The sequence below is a fragment of the Hetaerina americana genome, unplaced genomic scaffold, assembly GCF_022747635.1.
Source record: "Hetaerina americana unplaced genomic scaffold, ioHetAmer1.1.p SCAF_31, whole genome shotgun sequence".
Taxonomy (NCBI): Eukaryota; Metazoa; Arthropoda; class Insecta; order Odonata; family Calopterygidae; genus Hetaerina; species Hetaerina americana.
The window spans coordinates 3,425,064-3,447,791 of record NW_027286886.1 but is presented as its reverse complement, the minus strand read 5'-3'; the positions used below and the strand labels follow the sequence as shown (position 1 = coordinate 3,447,791).

Below are 22,728 nucleotides of genomic sequence, written 5' to 3'. Positions count from 1 at the left end.
GAAGAAATACCTGCTAAAATATTAAAGGAATTAGCTCAAGACATTTCCCCATTTTTACAAATTGTTTTTCTTAAATCGATAGAAGAAGGCTCAGTACCTCGACACTGGAAGCTAGCCCATATAACTCCCATCTATAAAGGCGGCGATAGGTATAAACTAACCAACTACCGACCCATTTCCTTAGCATCGATCTCTTGTAAAATATTAGAACATATTATTGTCAGTAACATTATGAGAATTCTCGATAGTAGGAAGATACTAAGTCACAACCAGCACAGATTAAGGAAGAGCGAATTTTGCGAAACATATTGGGTATTTTATTCGCGATATACTTAGTTTGGGAGAAAACAACACGCAAGTTGACGCAGTATTTCTGGATTTCAACAAAGCTTTCGATTAAGTTCCGCGCAATAAATTGTAACACAAACGTAAATTCTATGGTATCAACGAGAAAATAATAAATCGGATTAAAGACTTCTTGTCAAATCGCAAACAAATTGTAGTTATCGATGGGTTCTGCTCAACGGATAGAGATGTAACTTCGGACGTCCCCCAGGGAAGTGTTATAGGGCATCTTCTGTTCTTAATATACATTAATGACTTAAGCACACACGTTGGTTGCAATCTGAGGTTATTTGCTGATGACATGGTAGTATACAGGGAAATAAGGTGCCAACTAGATCGCGAGCTACTCTCTAGAGACTTAGAAAATATCACAGAATGGTGCAATAAATGGGGATTAACACTTAATATAGATAAATGCGCAGTTTTGAAATTTTGGAACAAAGGAAGCGAGGAACAGAATATAAAATACGAAATAGAGGGTTCAGTACTGACTACGGCCAATCGAGTTAAATATTTGGGGGCTGTTCTAACACCACGCCTTTCATGGGGAGCACATATCAGGACAAAATGCGGATCAGCTTTAAAGAAACTCGGCTTCATAAAACGGGTGGTGGGGATATGTAATGAGAAGGTTAAAGAGAGGTGTTATTTTGCTCTAGTTAGACCTCATTTTGAATATGCCGCGAGAATTTGGGATCCTTGGGAGAAAATTTGGCATAAGGATTTAAATAAAGTCCAGAGAAAATCCGCCAGATGCGTTAAAATTTGTTGTGATAAGAACACAAGTGTGACAGGTCTCTTAGGGGATTTAGGCTGGGAGCCACTTGAAATACGAAGAGAACAAGTGAGGCTTAGGCTTTTAGAAAGGTTCAGAACAAACGAGTTTAACGATGACACTTCAGGAATTATAATGGCCCCAAACTACGAGCTCGTACTTAGGTAGATATGACCGTAAAGATATAAATAAGGGAGATTCCAGTACAGATAGATACAAATATTCCTTCTTTCCCCGAACAATTAGAAATCATAATAGTAAGAAACCAAAGTCACTCTAGAGATGTAGTAAAAACACTGAATTTACAACAAAGAACAAAATTAAACATGCAAAAATATTAGGTATATTTGTAGGTGCATGTGCATGTTAGTTGGTAGTTTGAGTGTTTGCATGTGTGTGGAGAGTAAGTGTTCTTGCATGAATGTGTACCATGTTTTGTTTGTGGATAGTATAAAGTTGTGGCTTTTGCATGAGGTATTTTTTTCTTTCTTAATTACGGGTGGTGTCCAAACACCGCCACACGACCTTGCGGGGGCTTGCGGGGTGTCGGGTAGATGTAAATGTAGATTCCGTCCATTATTTCAATGTTTGTAATGATTTCGGGCATTGAAGTCGCAAAGATATCTAGTATGCCGTGGCCCCGTGTTGGTGATTAAAAAATTTTTTCTAAGGAGTGTTTTGTGAATATATGAAAGAGTTCGTGGCATGAATCTCTGTTTCGGCAGATTTTCCTACGCAGTACGTGTCCCAGTCAATTGACGGTAGATTAGTATCACCAGCGATTATAACAATACTGTTCCTATGTTTGTTGCTGAGAGTGGATATTTTGTCGCATTCGTATCGTTGGCTACTGAGATGTGACTTTACAGGAATGAATACTCCCCCACCCAATCTATTAGGTCTGTCCCTTTGTAAACTGTGAAACCGCTCGGAAAAACTTCATTGTTTGCTATATTTACCGTGAGCCAACTCTCCGTTCCAACTACTGTGTCTGCGTTTGTACTCATAAAAATATGTTCAATATCCGATATTTTGTTTCTAATGCTACGGTAATTTAATTTTATAATTTTTATTTGGTCAATCACTTTTTGTTTTACGGATTTATGAATGCTCACAAAACTGCGATCTCATGACAATACGGTTAAATGCAATGCGAGCGAGTTTACTAAATTAATTAGAACGAAGTATCAAAATTAGTTAAATATCCTATTTACATAAAGGAGGGAAGGGCAAGTAATGCAAATGAATCTGACTCATTTTTTAACTTGACGCGAAAAATGACAATTGTATTTTTTAAGAAAAATATTTTTCCTCCATTTATTCCGAGTGTATGCTGAAAAGGGAGATCATAATTCGCAAAATATGAGCCGTTTGTCTGGTTACACATATACCTAAGAGTGGAAGCGGAAACTTTTCCAGGAGAAAAGAGCAGGAAGGAGCTCATAGATGACAACAAATTCTAATAGACCTAAGACAGAGGTACGGGAAATCACGTAGGGCCTTTAGTCCCTTTTAGCTAAAAGAACGAAAAACGACCAACATACTTTAATTAGATTTGTGGGTCTGAAGCAGAGAAGCTAATTGAAAATACGTATAGCAGTGAGAACTTTCATTTCGCGTTCCTTGAAAAACACTGGCAGCATTTGGAAAATCTTCCCCAGTTTCCGAGGAAATTATCAAGCGAATGGAACGGTAAGACTTGTCCGGAAAACACCAGTCGGTCTTGGACGCTTTCCACCTACACCGATTTACACATTCTGGTGGGAGCAGAGGGAGAAACAGCTACAATATTGAGCACCTCGATGAAAGCGCAAGCATGACTTAGACACTAATTCCCCTCAAGTAATGTGTCACCTCAAAAATAACTCACCATCCCCTCATGCGGAGAGCTTCATAGTTAGCAAAGGCGTATGCACTCGCGGGGGAGGGACGACTTCCAATTGCAAAGAGAGAAACATGAGGGAAGAAGGAAGAGAAACGTGCTATCCCTCCACGTCCCCGCTGAAAAACGTCACAAGTGACTGCCTCTCTTTGCTGTTCGTAGAGGGAAAATAAAAGGAAGGATGCACGAGAGAAGGGAGGAATGTTCGCGGCGACAGACAGCGAGAGTAGATTCAGTACACTCGAGAGTGATGCAGTGAGGGGCACTTATCATCTTAGTGAACCGGAGCTCGCCGCCGCCTGCCCGCTCTTCGACATTGATATAAATACCCAGAGATCCACCAAACAGGTGTGTGGCAGGGGGTGCAAGCACCAGGTGGGATGGGTAAGTGATAAGGGAGGATATGGGGGAGGAAGGGGAAAAGGAAAAATATTTAGTAAACATTTATCAAATAACGTGCAAATTCGTATACATGCTGGAGGAGGACTTAATTCAAAACAAGGGTTAATTCACCTAAAAAATTAGTTATTTGTTACACAAAAACAAGGTATAAAAATGAACCACCACAACCATTTATACGACAGGTATCCTCCATAACAAGACCGGTCATGCAAACCTGAGAAGTAAGAAGGGGAAACTCGACTATCACATGGAAATGCACCTTAGAGCCTCCACCCCTTAAGTCACAGGTGGGGAATGTGACACACGGCTGTAGCGGACAGCGTGAGGCGTCTTCCCTCGGAGAGAGACGAGGGAAGGAAGGAGAAGCTTGAAAAGAACAAAGAAAGGCAGGCATTGTACCGAGTTCTACATTCATTAAATGGCAGTCCGATGCGGTCATGCGGGAAGGGATTTGGGTAAAACTAATTATTCCCTAGACGCTGTGGGTGGCAAGTGGGGTTTTTGCTATCTTGCTTCGCTACAGTCGCTATCCCGAGTTGTCCGTGGGATGGAGTCCTTGAGTCTGCTAGTTCCAGCATATATTTCCCAAATTTTATAATCATGACCTAAGCGACCAATGTATATTGGAGTGTGAATAATTTGCGAGACCTCGGCGCTGAAACTTGCGGCTCTGATTTTATTAAGTTAGTTTAACCTAGAATTGAACCTCCTTTTCTTCTAATGATTGCCAACCCAAATTCAGAAGCATTTATGTAACGCTTTTCGTTTTATCTTTAGAGTTTTTAACTAAACGGCCCGCCCAGAGTTGAACCTTCTCAATTTCCCGAATGATGCCTTTTTCAGTCGGAGCCGATGCACTACATCCATATTCTAAATTATGCCTTACAAGAGCATGGTGACAACGTTCCTTGACCTTGCAAAGACTCCTGCCAAAAATGGGTCTAATAAATCCCGATTTTTTATTTGCTTTCCCGCAGATTATACGTATGTGGGTGCCCCAAGTTAATTAACCGGTGTCCAGCAGTAGTAGGCCTAACGACACGACTCGGGCGACGAAGTGGTGACGTTTTATTTCTCTTACGGTTCCTCGTTCTCGATTGTCGGCCCTATGTTTTCTCCTGAATCTTTGGAATCCGATTGTGTATTTTTATTTTGCGGATTATCCCTCCATCGCTTCGCGCACAACTACCCATCACGGGAGTCGGTCCGACGCGTTAGTTTCGGTTTCCGATAGAGTCCACACGCACGATGGCCGACCGCTGACACGACCTGATCCCACAACTAACAGGAACGTCGTGGTCCCCTCGGAGACTCCTCTGACGTTTTCATGTCAAATTCCCGATGGTTTAAAATCGGCCTCTCCCTCAATTTTTTCCCCGAATATTTTTGGAAGCTTTCACGCCACCACGACTTTTTCCCTATTTTCCCGACTTCCTGACGGGCATCAGGCTTCCGTCGTCAAATCCCTTTGCTGCGGCGGATTCTCTGCCGACACCGCAATTCCACGGGGCGATCGTGAGCGGGGATTTTAGCGATTTATTTCTGACTCTGATGCATTTCGGAAATGTATCGATAAACCATTAATCGAATTTTTTTGCCATAATTTAACACAGAAACTTCAATGTTGAGAAGGCTTCCGCGCTCATCATATGTAGATGGCTCCAAGGCTTTCGGTCGCACAACATTTTATCGGCGGCATTTGCCGATCCGAAAACCTTCCGTACACGTCCGAACACCTTCGGACCTCAAGATGGCTTTTTGAATACCAGAGAAACTGTCATCCAGCGAGAGGGATCAACGCGGGGACAAGCTGAATGCCTTCGAGTCAAAGAGGGTTAAGATAAATGGATAAATTTAAATAATTAATAATGAAATACTGATCTTCAAAGACGAGCATTAGCTGGGAAAGATAACTTTATGTATCCACGTAGTCAATGGATTTTTATCTATTTTATACCATGAAAATACGGAAACCTGAGTATTAATGTCAAATAAATGGTCTACTGATAACAGAGATGTACAAAGTTATACGATTATTTACCTAAAAATTCACTTCAATTGAACAAAAATGAAAAAAACAGCATTCAAATTCAAGGACGGGACCCTTACCTTCGGAATTTTCATTAGAAGTATTATATCAGGTTAGGCTACGTTTTTGATGGACTCTGGCATTACACATAACTCTAAGCCATAACTAACACGGCACACAAATATCCTTAAACTCCATCATACACATTACAAAAACTCGTCATTTATATCTTCATACATTCTACTTCCCTTAATTCCATCCAAAATGCCTGTTCCCTTCCTCCCCCTACCTCGCTTTCTCAACATTACCCCCTCTATTAACGTCTTCAGCATCCTATTACCTCTCTGTATCTCCTCAATCCACTTCTACTGTTTACTACGAATGTCTCCCAAAAGTCATCTCTCTTCTACTTGCCTCTTTAGATCTTACCATTTGGCTTTCTTTGCTGTCAATTTTATTTATTCTTATACATACATGTATACTCTACGTCCACATCACATAAGTCTCTTATTTAAATAATTTATTCTGATCCTCTTATCTCAACGACTAAGCTTCCGAGTCATACAAAACTACATTCCATATTAAAGTTTTCACTATCCTCTTCTTTATTTAGGGTGCTTGTCACCCACTCCGCCTCTTTGTATTGTAGCTTCTTCGCCTGATGCATCCTCCTTTTAACGTCCTAAATACTTTGCCCACCTTCTAAAACTCTTCCTAAAAGGTAGATTACATTGATTGTTCTCATATACGTCCATTTCATATTCTCCATTTCCTTCTCCAGACATATCTGTAAAATCACCAAATACACGCTCATTCTTATTACTCAACGATCAATTTTCGTCAAGCAAGCCTTCTGAGTGGTAATCCAATTAACCAACTCGATGATGCACCATTTAGACGCAGTTATATCGAACGTCTAGCAAACTGAGTGGGGCTAGAGTGCCGCGAAGATAAAATTTTCGAAAGGATTAGATGAGTAGAATATATTTGCTCATCATCGTTTTCCCGTACCGATTTCACATTATGAGGAGGGAGATATCTATAAAATACCTAAGGAGGAAAGAATAAGATCATGGGTGGAAATAAGTTTTTCACGTCGAATCTAAATTACTTACCTACGTGTTTGCCACTTTTCATACACATACATGCCAAAGTAATCAATCGTAAAATAAATTTGATACATGAGAGTATACCCAACCTCGAACTAATGTTTATGGCTAGTGAAATTATGCAATCCGTATTAGAGGGCCTTCCCATGAGCCACCTGTTGTTCCCTACAAAGTTCTACGGACCGAAGAATTGCGATCGTTTGGAATTTAGATGCTGCCTTCCAAGCGTATCAGACAGGATTAGACCAAAGGCTACCCCGCCGCCGTTAATATGCCTCGGCACATTATTATCGCTAATATACCAGTTAATGTGGGCTTTGGAAGTACACAAGCTATCAAACGGTACAGCGACCATTTCCTTGCCTCCCTTAAAAAAGCAAAAGCCGACATCCAACCTAACAATAAACCCCTCTTCAATTCTGCAAGCTTCCTCCCTTCATTACGCCCAACCTCCCTATCCTAATCTTGCCACTTCCTTGCTTACTTAACATTCTCCTCTCTATATGTACCACAGTACATATATATAGAATACAAACAGAACAGTAAGTGATATGATTAACTTGTATAATTATATCAAACAGCACATTTTACATGTGCAAAATTGTATGAAAAACGCTTGCCGCAGAAAAACAATAATTTAGTGGTGGGGTGGCAACATTTGAAAAAAGAAAAGTTAAACAACTGTGGGATAGAGTTTATATCCAACGAAATTTGCACAATCCGTTCGATTCGTGGCTTCTCCGTCGAGGGAGAGGTGGAACGCCACTGTAAGATTTCCTCACGTGATTGATCTAGAGAGAAGTTCCAAGAGGAGTACGACGCACCTCCCACGACTGCCGGGCACCTGCTCCGGCGGCGGCCCGACGCGGACCCACGAGGGAACGCAAACAATCGAAACGCGCGCGGCTGCAGATGGCCGGAAAAGGAAGGCAAACAATCCCGAGGAATTCCTCCCGCTCTCCACCCCCGGCCGCACGTGTGGCACGCGGGCGGGAAGCCGAAGAATCGAAAGCAGGGATCAAGGCGAAGAACAAAAGGGGACTCGGAAGAAAAAAGTGCGGCCAACAATTAAAAAATAGGAAGCGCGGAATGACGGCCGGGGGCTTTCGAGACTACAGCTCAAGAAAGAAAGAAAGACTACAGCCTTTTTTGCTGACGGTGAAGGTCGGTAAATGTGGCCTTCTCCATGTTCCCAACAATAAATCCCAGAGACCTGTAATCACGCTTGAACTGTTCACGCGGCAGCGGCCGTGGTTGAATATCACGAAAAACCAAATATTTTTGAGAATCCATGCAACCGCGGGATGTGCCACAACGCAACAACGTTGCAGTCGCGTGCCTGGACGCAAAACTTTTACCAACATGTGTGGGGATTTGAGAGGGGAAACAAATCACCCAGTTAAAATAAACCTCCACGGAGATTCCGTCTCACGGGCGAGAATCCGGTAGTATAGCTGTCAGGAATACCAAAACGGAAAATGGAAGATCCATGGGGTGGGATCGAGGGCCTTCATAAAACGTGAGCGTTGACGTTACAGTTACGTGAGTGATGTATAACGAGCATCGTACCATCGTTCCTCAAAATTAGTACTCCGAAACCTGCCATAGGACTCCTGGTGCTACTACAAATTACAGGAATTGAGTCGCAAAGTCGATGATCGCCAACTGATCTAAGGAGGAACATCATATTTCGGAAAGCGCGAACGACAACTTGAAAATAAGATCCGTAAACGCATCCCAGGTTCCAATCCTCCTTCCAATGACTTTTTTTTAATGAAAAATTTCCTTTGATTTTGTAGTTTCAAAAAATCGAGAGATTTTAGACGAAAAACCTATCCTATCTCTATTTGTCTACTTCCGAATTAATATGGATTGTCTTTACGAAAATAGAGGACTGGTAAACTAAGCCGACCTCTCTGATGGTTTTCATTTACAAAGCACGAAACGCGATGGAGCAGGAGAACTAACGGAGAAGTTAGTCTTTTAACAATCACTAATAAATCTTACACCATTAATAAGATTGGATATATGTGTGGAACTAACAAGGATGCAGGCACGCATAATTCGAACTAAAATAGCACCCGACTTCCTTCTCAATAAAATTTTGAAACGATTACATACCTTAAGGAAATCAACTCTGAATGTATCCGAATATGAATTTTAATTTCATGTAGGTAATGATTCATCCCACGTGTGAACCGTATAATGACTGAAATAGCGAAAATAAAAGAAATGTGGGAGAAATAAACCGTTCTATAATGTTTTAGAGATGAAAGATTGAGAACACAAGCTCGGTCCCTCTAAAGTATATCACTGCGGTTCTATAAAAGGCTTTGCTACAAGTTAAGAATACCTTGAATTTCGGTAAACTGTCGTACGCATATGAAGGATCAATAAAACCCTGGGAGGTACATTTTCTGTTCTACGGACAAGGTCCACCCGCATAATTAATGAATGACTGCATGTTTCATTTCACTATCAAGCGTACAACCTTCGACATAATTTCCAACCAGCTGAATTTCACTCTTATAAAATGACAAGTGTCTATGTCATTCGGTACAATAAACTATTCAATCAAAATTCATATTAAAAAATAGTTCTCATAAAAAAATAACATTTTGGAAACTTTTGCGGACATTAGAGTAAGGCTGCTTTAGACAGTCGCACGTTGGTCGAAACAATGATGGGAGAACATATTGTTGATAACCTTCAAGAGAAAAGCGCCATGCGGGCTGTCTCCACGCAGGATAATCATGAATTGCAGTCCAACATCTTCCCGTTTGACCTTGCCCGAGTGCATGCGAGACGAACACAAAGCAATCATCGTAATTCTTGATAGGGTATTTTAACAGAGAAAGATCGGTAATTTTTTTAAATTATCCGGTTTTTCCCGGGATTCAGAGCAACAGCCATAAGATTTTCCTTGAATATTCTGCTAGGAAAGTCAGTGGCAACAGAAAAATATAAAAACTTTTAACCCTCCGATGGTTCTATAATCAAATAAATTTAAAACTTTCAAAAAATGTATGGAAAAAACAGGGGTTATTTAGTTTTATTACGTGATAATATGAGAAAATTGGGGCCAAACAATAACTAGGCGCACACTGAAAGATGTTTCTACTCGTTATCTTCAGAGTTAATTCAATGAAGTATGCTTGATTAAATAGAGCATTTATACAAAATATCTTACATAATTAAAGACTTCCACGATCATTTATTTTATTACCTGCTCATGGTTGCAAATATATGCCATAAAATGAGATGAGGAAATATATTGTTTCATTTGGTGCTGATAATCTCCTCCTGTATGTCTCCTTATATGACAAAAAATAAACGAGGGAAGTTATTAGAACTATTTACAACATGATTTGCAATGTGAAGATATCAGATTCTGAATACCAACTAAAAGCACTCTTCATTAATAAAATATCTCGGCGTGCCACGAAAAATCGCACGCTTTCTTTCGTTAGCAGACTTTTCTCCTGGTAGGTTTCACCTCTTTTGCTTGCGCTATCCAGATATATATTAGATTAGATATTCAATTTCCTCCTGCTTACCTTACTAGCCAAAGAGCAAAACTTTTATAATTTCGTTTGCACTTTATTGCTCTATTCTTCTGGGGAAAGAACGGAAAACACGGGACGTCACTTGGGTGATATCCACTTGTTCTATCCGCACCTTGAAGATTTAGGTGGGCGAGAGATGTACCATATAATCACTTATCAAACCTAACATTCGGATTATTTTCATTAATATTATATATTCAACAAGGACCTAAATGGGGTTTTTGCGAAATTCTGAACAACTTAGACTTGCGGATTAGTGTAAGAGCGTGGGAAACACACGGCTACGATCGCCACTTCGACCGATGGTCTAGTTCAACCCTCTTGGAGGCGTCTGCGAGGACTCCTCATCCACAGCTGAGCCTAGTTACTTACGTGGGGTCTCATCCACACGATGGGATGGATGGGCGGCCTGAACTTGTGGCAGCCCCAAATGGCCCGGGGGCCGGGAGGGAAGTCCGGGTCCTCGAAGAGCACGCCCCGCTCCCGGCATGCACGCCGCACGGCGTGGTAGCTGCACGGGGCCGGGTGAAGGTGGGGCGCCAGGCGGGACGGCGGCTCCCCAGCTCCCGTCCGCAGCGTGCTGCTCTGCGGTTGCGACGCGGCTCCGGGGCCGCATCCGGCGCCGCCGCTGGGGCCGCATCCGCCGCTGCCTCCGCCACTGCCGGCCCACTGCCTCCGATCCGTGGAGCGGTACCTGGCGAGGGAGGAGAGAGAGAGGATTGTCACACGACGTAGTCTCGCCCACTACCAGCTTCATATCCGAGCACCGCCCTACGGTGCACATTGATATGAATTTCAGCATGGTTTCAGCGATGGAATGGCATCTTCACGTTTCACCGAGTCTCACAAAAGATTAGCTTATGTTCGATGAAATGATAGGGGCATAAAGCCCAAAAGAACAAAACCTAAGAGGGTGTATGTAAGCAATAAATTATGATGATCATTTTTATCATTCCACAAGTTTTCTGCACCTTAAATTTCCGAAAATTTGTGTTTCTCATTCAAAAGCATATCGATCAAATAAGCATAATTTGTTTTTTTTATTATTTAAATCACTGAACAAGTTGTATGTAGCCGTATTGAACAATTAAAATGACCAAAATTTGCAAAATAGCTGATTCATTGACATAAGACGAATTGGCACAACCGGACCTTCAAGGAAGTTCGGATTCTCGACTCTTCTAGCGTTTAGGTGACTACGATCCTGAAAGAAAATGGGCTCACGAACCAATATTTGAAAATATTTGCGAGAATTGTCACAATTAGTGCGTTAACGCACCATTAGAAAACAGATAAGAGGAGACCGAGGGCTTGAAGCCTAGTGTTGTGGTGGATGTTGTAGATCACGCGGTGAAATAAAGTGTGAAATGTGGAGATTCCAGGAGCGGGATATTTCAAGGGGGTACTATGCAGAGAAGAACCAAACGAATTGGCCAGGTTTGAATGTTTTGAAAGGTTTGAACATCATTTTTTTTATTTCATTTCATCAAAAAGGTCGTTTCTCCGCAGAAGAACAACCGGAAAAATGTTTCCCTTCCTTCACGATCGAATCGGGCGCAAATAAGGGAAAACTTTTCCCAGTAGGCCTCCTGCGGAGAAACAACTTTTTTTACAGAATGAAATTTTCAAAAAATAACACACAGAGCATTGATCAGACACGGAAGAGAAGAAAAAAAGAGGAAACATGTCGAAAACATGTATAGAGCAAAGAGAATAGTGATAAAGTAGACCAAACGGGGAACTACCGTTCTTTTAGTAGAACCAAGATGATTAACACTTACTAGGGCTGCAGACCAAACTTCGGATTAGAGAACTACTGAATCAATACTGGTTTTCGTGACAACTCTGGTGAAGTCTTCACGAGTTTGCCAATGGGTGAGGATTAATGCTGCCGAAATTTCGATAGCAAACTCCACCATCGTCCTCAACACCCTCAGGACAGTGGCGGAGGAATTACTATAAGGGACCTAGAAAGGGAGACACCGCGTGTATGGATATCGAGGCCTTAATCTAGCAGAAAGACGAATTTCATGAATAGCCAAACTAACGTTGAGGGAACAGTAATTTACATATAAAAACGAATAAAGGAATCCTCATTACCCTCACGAATATCGCGATCACAGCAGGGATAACATATTTATGCCAAAACTTTTTTGTGTTCAATGGCGTCACCATTCGGGGCACTGGATATATACACGCGGCGCACACTTCAGTCTTTTTTTGGTGTAATTAAAATATGGTCAGATAAAATAGTACAGATATCTAAGCGGCATCATCGCTCGGCCTAGACCGAGTCATACGTATCACAAGAGGACAGAAAAGTTCAAACTTCATGCAATTCGAGAGAAAACGTTATATGCAGAATCACTATGTAATAAGTACGTGATTCCCAACACCGCATAAACACATTAATTTCGAGCAAATATCGTTTATCAGTCACTTAATTTGGACAAATATTTTCTCATACCGCACAATTTGGTTGAACCAAATAGATATTATTTTTCAAATAAAACTTTCGGAAACAGAAACAAAACCCCGTCTCATCTTTGCGATGCACGAATTTAGGCCAAGCGCTAGATGAGACATGATCCCAGTTACCAATACGCATAAAAATTTCGAACGCCGTCAACAACATCCTGCTATGGGACTTTATTACCTGGAAAGAAAGAACTGCAACCGACGTAAAGGGAACTAATTGGCGCGCTGCAGAGAACCACAAGTTAACGGAACACAGTGGTCGGACAGCATAAATCGCGATCAGAATAAGCAAATTTTTTTATTAACTTTTTTCAGGATGTACCCCCAGTTACTGATTGATAGGGCCGCTAAAAAACCACAGCCCTTTGTCTCGTAGATGAATCTAATTAGAAGGGACAAATACAGAACAACGAGGTGAGTTTTCGGCTGTGAGAGTATCAAGCGCGGCGTTCACGCGGTCAAACTGACGGCATGACTTGGATGGAGAGCCGTGGATTTTTTAGCTATAATCGGTACTCTTGTTCCATATTATAAAGCGATTCCGCGGAGCCCGATATATAACAGACGATATCCAGGCGTTCCACCGAGATATACATAATCCAAAGGACGATGATGCCGTTTCTATTATTCTACAGCTGATCCAAGGCCTCATCAATTACTTCATTTTTTATTTCCCCTCACGTTCAGTCGTTTCAAGCGAGAAAACATGGGAAATTACGCAAAGCCAGCCAAGGCATCAATTACGGAATATCCGCTTCTTAACGCGGTTCGAACGTAGACGGGATTCTTGTCATCCAATCTCGCAATCCATGTACTTCGACTCGAGGAGAAGATTAATGTTTACTGAGGTTAACTAACAACTCCACCATCGTATTCACTGAGTACATGTGACGACAACGGTGTCCATCCAACTCGAAAGTGTTCGAGCGGAAATTTCCGTAACATAAGCCCTCATCTTACTATCAACGACAATAAATTATCAAACCAAATATTTATCGCAACTCGGTTTTCACAAAGACTCAATAGTTAAGCAGACAGTAAGGAACAAAGATGGTGCAACGGAGATATTAGATCGGCATTAAGAAGGCAAAGAAGACTAAAGCCAGATTTTAAAAAGAATTTAAAAAGTGACGATGTAGTCCATATGAATACATCCAAACAGAAACTAAAAGAATGTCATGGTAAAACGAAAAGTATCATGCGCAAAGCCCTACGTGCACTACTTAAAATCTAAAATGCTATGAGCATATCTTGAGGAAAATCCAGTCATTCTGGTTCTATGCTAGAGAAATACAGGGTGAACGTCGAAGTGTACATTCTTCGAAGACAGAAAATGGCGAACTTATTACAAACAGTGCGAATAAGGCAAATATTTTCAACAAGATTTTCCAGAGCGACTACATGAGAGATAAAAATGCGCCAAACGAGCTTCTACACCCACCCGGGGAACACATGAGCGACGTAACACTTACTAAAAAAGGAATAGAACATTAGCCCTGTAGTATAAAAGTCAACAAAGCACCAGGTCTGGAAAAAATACATACTATAATACTAAAGGAATTAGCTGAAGATATTGCCCCGTTTTTAGAGTGTTTTTCTAAAATCGCCAGTAGAAGGCTCAGTGCCTCGCGAATGGAAGCTAGCACATATAACTCCCATCTATAAAGGCAGGGATAGAGAGAAATCAACCATTTACCGAACCAATTCTTTAACATCGATCTCATGTAAAATATTAGAACATATTATTGTCATTAACATTATGAGAATTCTCGATAGTAGGAAGATACTAAGCCACAACCAGCACGGATTAAGGAAGAGCGAATTTTGCGAAACATAATTGGGTATTTTATTCGCGATATACTTAGTTTGGGAGAAAACAACACACAAGTTGAAGCAATATTTCTAGATTTCAACAAAGCTTTCGATTAAGTCCCGCACGAAAATTGTTACACAAACTTCTATTCTATGGTATCAACGAGAAAATAATAAATCGGACTTCTTGGCAAATCGTAAACCAATAGTGCAAATCGATGGGTTATGCTAAACGGACATAGATGTTAATTCGGGCGTCCCCCAGGGAAGTGTTATAGGGCCTCTTCTGTTATTAATATACATTAATGACTTAAGCGCACATGTTAGCAGTAATCTGAGGTTATTTGCTGACGACACAGTGGTACACAGGGAAATGAGGAGTACATCAGATCGCGAGCTACTCTCTAGAGACTTAGGCACTTTTGGTGCTAACTGCGGCAGATCAAGTAAAATATTTTAGGGTAGTTCTAATACAACGGGGATCGGGATTGGTGCGGTGGCTACCGTACTGACTTCCCACCCAGAGGGCTCGGGTTCAAATCCCGGCGGTGTTGAATATTTTTCAGAGGTATCTCGATCCCTACTTGAGGTGCTTTGTGGAGGGCACTTTGAGTGAGTACGCCGTCCGTCGGATGGGACGTTAAGCTGCGGACCCCTTGGCGCCTTTCGTAAAGAGTAGGCTAATGCCAGGTTTCTCTCCACCCTTCATCCTTTCCTGTCCATCCCCTATGGCACAAATGACCTCAGCAGTCGGTCGCCTCCCCTAAATATTACTACTACTCTAATACCACGCCTTTCATGGGGAGCACATATCAGGACAATATGCGGATGGGTAGTGGGGAAATGTGATGACAAAGTAAAAGAGAGGAGTCACTTCGCTCTAGTTGGGCCTCATTTGGAATATGGCGCAAGTATTTGGGATCCTAGGGAGAAAGTTTGGCAAATTAAATTAGACAGTCCAGAGAAAATCCTCAGATTCGTGAAAAATTGCTAAGATAAGAAGGCGAGTGTGACTGGCCTTTTAGGAGAATTAGGCTGGAAGCCACTTTACATGCAAAGAGAACAAGCGAGACTTAGACCTTTACAATGTCCAGAACAAACGAGTTTAACAATGATACAATAGGAATTATTATGTCCACACTATTTAGGTAGATCGGACCACAAAGGTAAAGTAAGGGAGATATATTCCCGTTCAGGTAGATTCAAATACTAATTTTTTCCGCGGACAACCAGGAATCATAATAGTAAGACACCAAAGTCACTATAGAAATATTGAAGAGATTCCATTTACAAATTAGGGCAAGATTAAACTTTTTGCAGACGTAAGGTATATTCGTAGGTGCATAGGTATGTTAGTTCATGGTATTTGTATTTGCATGCGTGTAAGTTATAAAGGCTTTCGCGTGAATATCGCATATCCTCTATGGGCATGAATTTGTTGGTTTTTCATATGGCTTTATTCTCTTTTACAGGTGGCAACCTAACACCCCCCTCCACACGCCTTGTATCCATACCCCCCTTGTGGCGGCTGGTGGGGTATTGTTATATGTAGCTGAGAGTTTCATTTTCGTTCCCGAAGAAGCGCACGGCCATGGGGGAGAAACGATGATCCACAGCATACTCGATACGCAGCTACACTCAATAGCCGCCCTGGGATTACCGATGAATCGGTTTGCAGTGACAATTCGAGTGATTCTGTTTTTCCCCAGCTCATTCTTGCCTCAATCTCGTCGTATTCACGTCGCCAACCACTTCGTAATTGACTTGAAAACATCTACATCTACACACTCTCCCGCAATCCGTCTCGGGGGCATGTAGCGAGGGCTCAAATACGAACTCTAAAATACATATAAATATACATTTGCTCATATATCAACAAAAACACACGCAACCACGCATATGCCTGCACATATCATGGATATGTTTGTCAGGAATGTTATTTTATTTTTAAAAAATTTTTAGGGTGCTAGGACTTAATTTTCTTATGTCAGTGTCTCTACCGTGGTAAGAACGAGTACTTGAATCACTCGGAGACGTTGTCTATCTCCCTTCTTTTAATCGGATGGTCGAATCTACCAATATCATATGGGGCCATGACGATTCCCTCGGTGCCACAAGCTAGCTTTGAATTTTACTTGAACCATCCAGGTTTCGCCATACCTAGAAGTCATCAATAAGTAACCTATGGAAGACGACGTGCTTATAGAGTGGGAGAGGGTGGCAAGAGGTAGGGTAACGGTGGGAGTTTGGACATAAAGGAAGTCTCTCGAACGGGCGAGTCGAGTGAGTGAGGAGAACCAGGGGAGGGGGGAGGCCCGGGGGGAGTGAGACCTGTGGGGAGGCGGAGCACGGGCTCTTTGGGTTGGATGGCGAGAAGAGACGGAGAACGGGAGAGGGAAATTCCGTCGTGCTGTGCGTAGTGGGACCTTTGAAGGATTAGTGAAGAGAAGAGTCTTTTAACGATTTCACAATCGGAACAAACACATCTCTCAACAATACCATGCCCTCAAATAAGCGAAGAGCCTGGGTCCCTTAGATTTAAGGCGTAATAGTCCTCGAGTGAAGTTACTTCTATGGCCATTGTCTCTAACAGGAGTCTAGAAATGAGACCAGTGAAAGGAGGAGCGACGCTTTGCCCCGCATTCCCAATACTTCCTCCCCGTTTGTCCCCGCACCTCGCCGAGAGTCCGTATTTGAGCCGATAACTCCACTTAATTCCGATTTTTTCGATTTCACCTTTCGCGAACAACATTATGTTTTTAAGATTGTGTCCATTGTATCTACCTCCTCCATTATCGTTACGTGCCATCCGCTCGATTATTTTGCCGGCTTACTCTCCCAGGAAAAGGAATCTCCGCCAGTGTAGCATGTCAGCATCACTTGGAGAGGAAAAACAAAAAGGTGGATTTCGCGTGGATTTTTGGCCTTTATCTTCTGTATATCTTTTCAATTAAACGCCCATTATTACAGGTTATACGTTTAAATAGTTCTCATTCCCTTTCGATTCTAAGATGAGAAATCAGGACGGTTAGTGTTTTATGCATTATATTTTCCCATGAAGGTATCGGTAATAGCAGTTTTTATGGGAGGCGACAGAGGACAGCTGAGGTACTTTGCGCCATTAGGGATGGATGGGAAAGGAAGGGTTGAGAGAAACCCGGCGTCGGCATTAGCCTACCCTTGTCGAAAGGCGCCAAGGGGTCCGCAGTTTAACGTCCCATCTGACGGACGTTGTACTCTAATCACCTCAAGTAGGGATGGGGATACCGCTGTAAAATATTTGTCTCCAGGATTTGAACCCGGGCCCTCTCGGCGGGAAGCCTGTACGTCAGCCACCTGACCATCCCGATCCCATAAACACATTTTCTGCACGTATTACATATTGACGGATTATTAGGTATCCCATCTGTGGTATCCCATCAAACTAAAAAAAAACTTTGAATTTAGCATATAATTCCAGAGGTACTTATATTTGAGCCCGGCACCTTCCGATCAATAGTCAATCGCTCTGCCCACTCGATGACGTAACCTTAACACAGAACTAATTTGAAACTTCAAATCAAATTTACTAAACATCTCAGGTAATCGAAATGCTGAAGTTATTATTGCTTAGCTAAGGACAATGCATTTTGAGCCATGGCCATGTAGGCCCTCGGCTCATTGTCAAGTATTTTCAACTCAAATGAACACGGGGCGGTGGAAAACTGTTCATAAGCAAAGTGAAAACAGGGGACCACGAAGTGATTACATGGTTCGTTCCATATCGGATCAATTAGAGAGAGAACGTTGGCGTCTCAAGAGTCAGATGAAATGCTCAATATAGCGTGCAGCATGCCTTATCTCCACTCTCTACAACTCGACCTCTATCCACTAGCTTTTGAAAGAAAAATTCTCGCGGTTTATGGGATTACAAATAATGGCCGTAAAATCGTTTGGGACCGTTAGGAAGATGTTAAATGTTGGAACTCCCCATTACGTCGAAGCTATAATCCTGGTATAAAATTTTTTGAAAGCTAAATCTTTATTTATAAATATAACTGAGCGTTTATTCTAGTATTAAAGTTACAATATGCATTTCAATGCAACAATTTCAGAGCATAAAAATCATTCGCCTTGACTGGGACTCGAACCCAGATCCCTCAATATCCGGTCGAGTGCTTTAGCCACTTAAGCTACCGAGGCGTCCTCTTAAACTCTGAAATTTTGGGGCTTTTAAAGGAACTAGATGTTAGGTTTCTGTTGCGGCATCTCCCGCAGTTTCTTTGGAATTACAATATGCATTTTTGAGCTCGATTTTTTAAAATATGAACTCCCGAGAGCATCCAAAAACTAATTTCATGATTTTGTCGCTGTTACGATTAAATAAATTATCCTCATACATGAAATTTTTGTAACTGTATGGATGGAAAATAGTTGACTTCATCATACCCGCCTGACTTTGGTTCCATACCAATTGCTTCAGATTGACCGTTCTTACGTGATTCAACGAGTCAAACTATACTTTAAGTAACCATCTCGTGCTTCGCAGATAGAGATTTTCAGGCTGAGAAACTAGGTCTTGTGAATGAATGGCTTGGCATTTATATAATTAACATGGAAACACTCAGGTGAGTAGCATATAAATTAAACGCCACAGGTGAAAACTTAAAGCATAAACAAACAGAAAAGAGCGCTGTCATAACATCCCGCAAACCTTGTAAGTGTCCTTTTCCCTAAGCCCATGTTTTGAGTATTCGCATATGACATCTAATTTATTTACACACTCACGCATATATATAGTTCAAAGAAAATATAAATATGCGCTGCTCTAATTCTATCAACATGTATAAAAATAGAGACAACTACGTTAAGTTTCGTTCAAAAATGTAATGTTCAAATAAATTTCACCAATGTGACATTAAAAAACGTTCATCGTCACTATTCTGGGACGCAGCAAACGCGATCGACACAAAAAAGAAACAGACAAGAAAAATAAACACTTTTTATGTATAACGGTGGTCGCTGCAAACTTCATTAGCAGTAGTGACTCGTCTCACACTAATAATCTCTACATACCTAAACTCATATTTCAATTACCTTCTTTTTAGCCTTAGATAATCGGCCGTATAGAGTCAGCCTATTCATATCATTTAAATGTTCGAAGTACGGTTTCTGTGCCATGTTCTTGATGGTCAGATTTTGTTCCTCCTCCATTCACCGTTTGGCAGCAATTCTCATATACGTTAAATGCGCGGAAAACTTCTTTCTTCGTCGCAACAATTCCCATTAATTTGTTTTTCGTCTTCTATATTTCGTTTTTTTAAATTTACTTAAATATTAAACAGCTAAAACGATTAATTCTCTTATCTTATACAATACAAAAACACTCGGGATGAGGCCTAAAGAAGTCAAATTAACATATTTTCCTTCACTAATTGCTTGCTCTTACGTAAAATCGAAAATATCTGCTACATTGTGCCCACACGCATGGAAAGGCAATTTATAAGCACGGGGATAATAAATTCTCGCCTTTACATCAAACAATACAAATAGCGTTTCCAAATAACCCAAATTCATGCTATAAAAAGAAAACCGTGTCAAGCCTCATCGAAAAAGCAGCTAGCTTTTCTGCGAATTGAAACTTATTAGTCTGTTACTCGATTGAATGACAGTCAAGTCCAAAAATCATCACCATGGTGAGTGAAAGAGGGATCCAACTGTTACGAGCATCGCTACAGTTGATGGTGTTGACGCGACGAATTCACTTTTCCATTCGTGAGTTTCTCTATTTATTTCGAGTTTTTACATTATGTAGAGTGGCTCATATATACCCACTCAAAACTGTTTTAAAAAACAGCAACATGGTCAAATTCTATGGATTTTGGGAAAGAGCGGTAAGTTTGGCTTCAGGAAAAAGTTAATTTTGAGCTAAAGCCAAATTTTTTATTGATTTGCGTTTGAAACATTACGGAGGTATTTTCCAAATACATTTTGTCCAGCGGTAGGCATTTCTGCATAAAAATTGTGCACTTAATATATAAAAGACTGTATAATTTACTTGAAAGTCTTTAATGAAATACTATTAGATATATCAACCATTGCTTACTCGTGATTATTTATGGATACGATACCTAGAATGCGGTTTGTATTTAAAAAAATATATCAATATTAAATTTATCAATTTTCGTTATTTGATGCATCGAAATTATTATCGATATATCGAATGCATTTTTTAATTTTCAAAACAAGTATTTAACAAAATAACAGGCTTTTGAGATTTATTAAGGTAGAATGGAACAGATGGTAAATGCGGCCAAATTGGAAGAAGTCGTATTTGATACGGAAATCTGAAAGCACGATTGCAAGGTAAGAATCAACGGCAAAAACAATTGAAAAGGTGGATGCTTTTGAATACAACTTGAAATTATGCCTATTAAACGTGGTAGGATAGATAAAGAGATTAAAAGGGCGCGCAAAGTCCGGAAGAAAGATTGCAACTAGTATGTGAAAGATATCATATAATGACTGATAAAATTAACCGTAGACGAATCCACTTGGTGGAATTAAGGCATAATACAAGTAAATATACATATTAGTTTAAGAAACTTCAATTTTAATATACCTTATCCGGTTTCGACACATCCCCGTTATTACCAAGAGGCTTATAGAGGTACAGAAGTGGCAAATGTCGTATTTATACCTTAAAAAGAAGTGGGGGAAATATTTGTTGGATAAAGGAGGCACGAGGCAAAAATGATTATGCAATTATTCCGGTTTTAATTCTATGGTTTTACATACTTGTGACATAGCTGCTAAGGTGGATTTTATGGAGTATTTCGAGATTTTAGTCTTCTGTCCATTTTTTTGGTTCGAATTGTTGAATGATGCATTGCCAATGATTCCGTCACCTTCTTTTTCGTTACTTATCCCACTCCATCCCCGACCACTTTTCCATGACCCTGTCCTTGGTTCCATCTGACTTTGGTGTTATTTACAAAAATATAACCCTCCCGTTCCGGAATTGAGTAATTACCTCTCACTCTTTTCCTCCTGTCTCCTTCACCTAACCACAACCTTCCCGCTCCTTTACCTTTTTAGACCCCTACATAATGACTCGGAAATATTAAAACCTATCGCGGTATATTAAAAATGATTGTGGAATATTTCGATGTATTTTGCTAGATGCATTAATTAATACTAGATAGCTTGAAAACCACACACCTTGGCAAACGACACTTTTGCTGGGAAAGAAACGTTTCTTCGGTTAATATGGGAGGCGGTAGAAATCACCGACACCCCCCAAACATTTAAGTCGGGAAGATAGATACCCACTATCCATTCCATCCTTGGAAACGACTTTTCCACAGATATCTACGAAAAAACAAGCAATAATATTACAGGAGACATCATAAGCAACAGCCTATGAGAATGTACGGGATTAGATAAGATAACCGCAAAAACTTCGACAATCATAAATGAAAACTTGATCACTTGAAAATGATGCATTGCATCGAAATGGTCGTGAATAAATTTTTATTCAGTGACAATTGTAGTAGTCTTCGTCTCTGTTACTCTGATAATTACCTTCACAGCTTGACTAACAATATTCTACCTTTTCACGGGAAGGTGCCCCTTAAGACGTCTGACGGAAGCGGTGTTCTCGTTATTTCCTCATACGTATTTTAAGACACGGTCTCTGGGTGCCGGTCGAATGTCGGAGCGAGCTAGACTCCGGCAGGTGATGATGATGTGGTAACTATTTACCACGCGACCGCTGAAAACACTATTCTCTGCACACATTTTCACAACCCGAAGACGCTCCGACCAGCAGAGAAGACTCACCAATCATTCCACCGCAACTTATTGCATATAGGGAATTTGACGATCAATAAATAACATTTGACACTGAAATACATATTTCTTCTAATTACTCCAGAACTGAAATTTCAGACTCGAACGCCCCAGAAACTACCAAGATGATCTTACACATGCAGGAGGAACCCAAAAGCCATAGGATCATCTTCAAATCAAAGCGAAAGACTTTGCAGCAACTCAAATAATACTGTCCGTACAAAGCACCACGGTTGTTGGAGTGAAAAAGTGCATTAATCCCCACATTAATGTAAGGAAGCTTGGATGTACCAGGATAAATGTTAGCAGAATGTTGTGGGTTTCTAGCACGTGGCAGGGGGTGGGAATTCTTGTTTAAAATAGGGGGTGGGGAATGAGTAGGTCACGAAAATTGTGAACTGGATTCACCGGATGGATAGACGAGAATGAGAAAAGGTGTGCTACGCTGGGAGAATGGATGAGAGTTAAAGCACCAACGGATGTGTGAGAGGGGTTTAAAT

General features: G+C 40.9%; 1 protein-coding gene and 1 long non-coding RNA gene across 2 annotated transcripts in view; both read right to left on the bottom strand.

The window, feature by feature from the left end:
* The window catches only part of LOC139691246 (calpain-1 catalytic subunit-like), a gene marked incomplete at its 5' end in the record, with an annotated part of 50,159 nt that extends 39,460 nt beyond the window's left edge, over positions 1-10,699 (bottom strand). The window contains one exon of the mRNA XM_071588991.1: positions 10,481-10,699. Within this exon, the coding sequence (XP_071445092.1) occupies positions 10,481-10,699 (219 nt within the window). The remainder of the gene's footprint in view (positions 1-10,480) is intronic.
* A 33-nt stretch (positions 10,700-10,732) lies between these two features.
* LOC139691275 (uncharacterized) overlaps positions 10,733-22,728 on the bottom strand; it is a 201,301-nt gene continuing 189,305 nt past the window's right edge. The window contains exon 3 of the long non-coding RNA XR_011701581.1: positions 10,733-10,802. This is a non-coding gene — a long non-coding RNA (uncharacterized lncRNA). The remainder of the gene's footprint in view (positions 10,803-22,728) is intronic.